The sequence below is a fragment of the Zalophus californianus genome, chromosome 3 (genome assembly GCF_009762305.2).
Source record: "Zalophus californianus isolate mZalCal1 chromosome 3, mZalCal1.pri.v2, whole genome shotgun sequence".
NCBI lineage: Eukaryota > Metazoa > Chordata > Mammalia > Carnivora > Otariidae > Zalophus > Zalophus californianus.
The window spans coordinates 51,541,776-51,547,644 of NC_045597.1; the positions used below are offsets into that span (position 1 = coordinate 51,541,776).

A 5,869-nucleotide genomic window follows, 5' to 3' on the forward strand; every position below is an offset into this window, starting at 1 on the left:
AACACAATTGCCTACACAAATTTGAATAAAATCAATTTTCCCTCGTCCTTGCGGCTCCTAAGGCCAGTACGCACCGGCTGGAGATGCTATTTCCGAGTGCATTTGGAAGCTGGGAGGGAACACTAGCAAGACCTTACAAGGCTGAACAAGTAGGTGGAGGGAAAAGGGCGAGGCTTGGAAGCTTCCAAGGTGCAAAACGCAGAAAGTGGCGGGGGACGGGGGGTGGCGGGGGCGAGCCACCCGCGCGAAATCCAAGCGTGTTTGCTCTCAGTTAAAGCAGCCGGCCCCGGACAAGCACAATTAACAAAACCATCCACTCCTTTAGTCCCGGCGACCTGTGCCACTCCTCTGTATTCAGGGCGCTGACAGGAAAGGAAAAAAGGCGAAAGGAGTTAAAGAAACAAAGAAAAGATTCCCTAATTTTCCTTTCTTGTTTTCCCCTCTAAGCCTTTCCACATTAAAGGGATTGTCAGAGGCTGGCGTAGGAGCGGCGCGAGGGCGAAGCTGCCATTGGCTGCCCGGCTCTGGTTATTTGCATATCGGCTGCTATAAAAGCGGAGGCGGCGCGCAGCGGCGCAGCTCCAGCCGGGAGAAGGAAGGGGGAATTGTATAGTGTGGGTAGGTCGGCGCGTCCTCAGAGCCCACCGGAACCTCGAGCTGCAGCCCATAGATCTCCCGCACAGGGCTCGCAAAGAGCGTGCTCCTAGGAGCGTGCGACTCACACCCGGACCTGCAAACCAGAGAGGAATTGCTCAGCCTCTAGGAATAGCACTCGGGGCTGGCGGCATGAGTCCAGTGAGGCGCGGGGGCAGCCCCTGCCTTTTCCCTTTACAGCTCTTCAGCCTCTGTTGGGTGCTCTCAGTGGCCCAGAGCAAGACAGTGCGATACAGCACCTTCGAGGAGGATGCCCCTGGCACGGTCATCGGGACCTTGGCTGAGGACCTGCATATGAAAGTATCTGGAGACACAAGCTTCCGCCTGATGAAGCAGTTCAACAGCTCGCTTCTTCGCGTGCGCGAGGGCGACGGGCAGCTGACCGTCGGGGACGCGGGCCTGGACCGAGAGCGGCTGTGCGGCCAGGCGCCACAGTGCGTGCTGGCTTTCGACGTGGTCAGCTTCTCGCAGGAGCAGTTCCGGCTGGTGCACGTGGAGGTGGAGGTGAGGGACATCAACGACCATGCACCGCGCTTCCCGCGGGCCCAGATCCCGGTGGAGGTGTCCGAGGGCGCAGCCGTGGGCACGCGCATCCCCTTGGAGGTGCCTGTGGACGAGGACGTGGGGGCCAACGGGCTGCAGAGCGTGCGCCTGGCGGAACCTCACAGTCCCTTCCGCGTGGAACTGCAGACGCGCGCGGACGGCGCCCAGTGCGCGGACCTGGTGCTGTTACACGAGCTGGACCGCGAGAGCCAGGCCGCCTACAGCCTGGAGCTGGTGGCCCAGGACGGCGGCCGCCCGCCGCGCTCCGCCACGGCCGCCCTCAGCGTGCGAGTGCTGGACGCCAACGACCACAGCCCGGCCTTCCCGCAGGGCGCCGTGGCCGAAGTGGAGCTGGCGGAGGACGCTCCCGTGGGCTCGCTGCTGCTCGACCTGGACGCGGCCGACCCCGACGAGGGCCCCAACGGCGACGTGGTGTTCGGCTTCGGGGCCCGTACCCCGCCCGAGGCGCGCCGCCTCTTCCGCCTGGACCCGCGCTCGGGCCGCCTCACCCTGGCAGGACCGGTGGACTACGAGCGCCAGGACACCTATGAGCTGGACGTGCGGGCCCAGGACCGCGGTCCAGGGCCCCGGGCCTCCACTTGCAAGGTCATCGTGCGCATCCGCGACGTCAATGACAACGCTCCGGACATCACCATCACCCCGCTGGCCGCCCCGGGCGCACCTGCCGCCTCTCCCTTCGCCGCCGCCGCCGCCGCCGCCGCCGCTCTCGGGGGTGCGGACGCGACCTCGCCGACCGGGCCCGGGACGCCTGAGGCCGGCGCCGTGTCTCTGGTGCCAGAGGGGGCGGCGCGCGAAAGCCTGGTGGCGCTGGTCAGCACCTCGGACAGAGACTCGGGCGCCAACGGACAGGTGCGTTGCGCCCTCTACGGGCATGAGCACTTTCGGCTGCAGCCGGCCTACGCGGGCAGCTACCTGGTGGTGACCGCGGCGTCGCTGGACCGCGAGCGCATCGCCGAGTACAACCTGACGCTGGTGGCCGAGGACCGCGGCGCGCCCCCGCTACGCACCGTGCGGCCCTACACGGTGCGCGTGAGTGACGAGAACGACAACCCGCCAGTCTTCACACGGCCGGTCTACGAGGTGTCGGTGCGTGAGAACAACCCGCCCGGCGCCTACTTGGCCACGGTGGCCGCCCGGGACCCCGACCTGGGCCGCAACGGCCAGGTCACCTACCGGCTGCTGGAGGCTGAAGTAGGCCGTGCCGGGGGCTCAGTGTCCACCTATGTGTCGGTGGACCCGGCCACGGGGGCTATCTATGCGCTGCGCAGCTTCGACTATGAGATGCTGCGCCAGCTCGACGTGCGCATCCAGGCGAGCGACGGTGGCTCCCCTCAGCTCTCCAGCAGCGCCCTGGTGCAAGTGCGGGTACTGGACCAGAACGACCACGCACCGGTCCTGGTGCACCCGGCGCCGGCCAACGGGACCCTGGAAGTGGCGGTCCCGGGGCGCACGGCAAGGGACACTGCCGTGGCGCGCGTGCAGGCCCGGGACGCGGACGATGGTGCAAACGGGGAGCTGGCGTTCGAGCTGCAGCAGCAGGAGCCGCGAGAAGCCTTCGCCATCGACCGCCGCACGGGGGAGATCGTGCTCACAGGCGACCTCTCGCTGGAGCCGCCGGGCCGCGTGTTCCGGGCGCTGCTGGTCATATCCGACGGCGGCCGTCCCCCGCTCTCCACAACTGCCACCGTCAGCTTCGTGGTGACAGCAGGCGGCGGGCGAGGGCTGGTGGCGCCCGCCAGTGCGGGGAGCCCCGAGCGTTCTCGCCCGCCCGGCTCTCGACTCGCAGCGTCGGGGCCGGCGCTACAATGGGACACGCCGCTGATCGTCATCATCGTGTTGGCCGGGAGCTGCACGCTGCTGCTGGCCGCCATCATCGCCATCGCCACCACCTGCAACCGCCGCAAGAAGGAGGTGCGCAAAGGGGGGGCCCGCCGGGAAGAGCGGCCCGGGGCGGCGGGCGGCGGAGCCTCGGCTCCCGGCTCCCCGGAGGAAGCTGCCCGGGGAGCCGGGCCCAGGCCCAACATGTTCGACGTGCTCACCTTCCCTGGCAGCGGCAAAGCGCCCTTTGGCAGCCCCGCGGCCGACCCGCCCCCGCCCGCGGTCGCCGCGGCCGAAGTGCCGGGCTCGGAGGGCGGCAGCGCCACCGGGGAAAGCTCCTGTCACTTCGAGGGGCAGCAGCGGCTCCGCGGCGCGCACGCCGAGGTGAGGCCTTCCTTCGGCTGGGCGCCCCGCTCCGTGCTCCGCGGACAGGCTGGGGGAAGGGACTGGAGGGGTCTGGGTGTGCCTGGATGCCTAACCTGTCGCACTTGTTTTTTGTTTCTTGTCCAACCCCCACCTCACCCCCTCTCCCCCCCCCCCCCCCCCTACCCCCCTTCCTTGCTGCAGCCCTACGGTGCCTCCCCCGGCTTCGGAAAGGAGCCAGCGCCCCCTGTGGCGGTCTGGAAAGGACACTCTTTCAACACCATCTCTGGCCGAGAAGCGGAGAAGTTCAGCGGCAAAGACAGCGGCAAAGGGGACAGTGATTTCAACGACAGCGATTCTGACATCAGCGGGGACGCTCTGAAAAAGGATCTCATCAACCACATGCAGAGTGGTGAGGACACTTCTTTCCTGCCAAGTTCAGCGTTCCTCCTCTCCCTCCCCTGCTGCCCTCCTGTCAATCTCCGTTCCCAGCCCCCTCCCTTTTCCCCACTTTCTTCAGTCCTCGAGTTTGGGATCCCTGCCTTCCTCAGACAGCCGATTTCAAAATGTCACCTGGTGGAGGCAGCTCCACCACTTGAATAAAGAACACTCCCATCCTGTTAGGTGGAGGCAGGGGTGATGCTAGCTCCCCGAGGAGGGGAATTCTGCTCCGCAGTTCCTTAACTTGCTTCCAGCAAAAGAAGCTGAGCCAACTTCGTATGAAGGTGGCTTTATAGGAAGCAGTGTTTCTTTCAAATCTTGAATCACCGCGCTCACTCTCATACTCGCTTTTCTTTTCAGCTGCCCTGACCCTGCCTGACATTCTGAAGAGGGGGGCGTAGTTGTGCACAATCTCAGTAATCATCCTCACGCTCTCCCCCTTTCTCTTTTATGTTAGGACTGTGGGCGTGCACCGCTGAGTGTAAGATCCTGGGCCACTCTGACCGATGCTGGAGCCCGTCCTGCGGAGGGCCCAACACGCATCCCGCGCCTCACCCACCAGCGCAGATGTCTACCTTCTGTAAGAGCACGTCCCTGCCTCGGGATCCTCTGCGCAGGGACAATTACTATCAGGCCCAGCTGCCCAAGACAGTGGGGCTGCAGAGCGTCTATGAGAAAGTGCTACACAGAGACTATGACAGGACAGTCACCCTACTCTCCCCTCCCCGTCCAGGGAGGCTCCCAGACTTGCAGGAGATCGGGGTACCCCTCTACCAGTCCCCCCCTGGCAGGTACCTGTCCCCAAAGAAGGAAGCCAATGAAAATGTGTAACCCCATGCTGCATGTGTTCACAACTTATACAGGTCACTCCGAGAAGCCCCTAAGTTATTGACTGGTTTCAGTGTTGTATATATTAAATATGCAAGATGTGCCTTAAAATGAAGCTGTTGGAAGCTATTTCCAATCACATTGGTACTGTTTGGTATTTGCAAACAAAAATGTAGTTAATGTAATTTTTATGAAATGTGTGCAGTATTTAATTTTTCTTATCATGCTATTGACTTTAATTTCACTTGCAGCTTGCCATTTTCTTAGTGTTTTTAACCTGTACATTGTGTAATGTAATGTTTGTATATAATGAAATTTTGTTATATTTTTATAAAATAAAAGCTAAAGTGGAAGTTATTGCCAAAGGAACTGTCTGTAAGACAAAAAAAAAAGTGGGAATTACTTAATGGAAATTTATCTTTCACCTGAAACAACCTAGTGTTTGAGAATTTTTGCCTTGCCAAGTATACCTTGTATATCTTGAGTCTGTGGTAGATTTCAAGTTCAATGTTATTTAATTACATTTGGTTTTCTGTAAACCGAACCGTGTCACTTATAAGCACAGTAATAAAGGATTTGTCATGTGTTTGAAGAATCTGCTAATTGCTTTTCATGAAGTTGCCTACAGTTAGACATTCACAAATAATCTGAGTGCCAGAATTAAACCTTCTTTCAAGTGCTAATTATTTGGGCATCATTAATATTCACAGCAATATTAAACTTCCAAGTGTTGGAAAGTCTCATCTGAGTATTAAAAATACTTTATTTTATAAATCATGCACATCTCCATTTACATCAGGCACTCTATAAAATTCTTGTCCTCATTTATTCACTCAACAGATATTTATGGTGCATCTACAAAAAGTAGAGAAAGCTGTTTGGGCTCTTCATTCACTAATTAAACATCTGTTGAGTTTTTATGAACTGCAGTAACTCCCCTAAGAGCTGCGGTTTGAGGTTAGGAAGACATAGTCTCAAGGAGCTCTTAGCATATTAGGATGTTAATAGCAAAAACACACTCAAATGTATGGGTGAAATGACATGGTACTTGGGATTTGCTTTAAATATTCTAGAAGAAAACACGGGGCTATATGAAACGAGACTGATAAAATACTGATTCTTATCAACACTGGCCTGGGTACATGGGGGGCAGGGTTAATTATACCAATCTGTTCATGTGCTTGTGTGTACTTAATGTTTG

The 5,869-nt window shown here is 58.8% G+C and overlaps 1 protein-coding gene across 3 annotated transcripts; it reads left to right on the plus strand.

Annotated features, from left to right (window-relative positions):
- The first annotated feature begins 593 nt into the window (after window positions 1-593).
- Window positions 594-5,257, plus strand: LOC113919183 (protocadherin-8). Of its 3 annotated transcripts, XR_003518878.2 has the most exons (4): window positions 594-3,129; window positions 3,270-3,420; window positions 3,604-3,811; window positions 4,298-4,434. XR_003518878.2 is itself a non-coding variant. In XM_027587962.2 (3 exons), exons 1-3 carry the CDS (start codon window positions 787-789, stop codon window positions 4,669-4,671), a joined length of 3,216 nt encoding a protein of 1,071 aa, XP_027443763.2. In that variant the 5' UTR covers window positions 594-786; the 3' UTR covers window positions 4,672-5,257. The 3 variants fall into 3 exon arrangements, 2 of the variants coding, with proteins under 2 accessions (XP_027443763.2, XP_027443764.2); XM_027587962.2 differs by having other exon boundaries at window positions 594-3,420; window positions 4,298-5,257; XM_027587963.2 differs by lacking the exon at window positions 3,270-3,420 and having other exon boundaries at window positions 4,298-5,257.
- The last annotated feature ends 612 nt before the right edge of the window (window positions 5,258-5,869 follow it).

Excerpts from the sequence above, each read along its gene's own strand:
- LOC113919183 (XM_027587962.2), top strand. The coding sequence starts at position 787 with ATGAGTCCAGTGAGGCGCGGGGGCAGCCCCTGCCTTTTCCCTTTACAG. Across the intron at positions 3,421-3,603 it reads TCCGCGGCGCGCACGCCGAG|CCCTACGGTGCCTCCCCCGG; the intron begins GTGAGGCCTTCC and ends TCCTTGCTGCAG. Across the intron at positions 3,812-4,297 it reads CATCAACCACATGCAGAGTG|GACTGTGGGCGTGCACCGCT; the intron begins GTGAGGACACTT and ends CTTTTATGTTAG.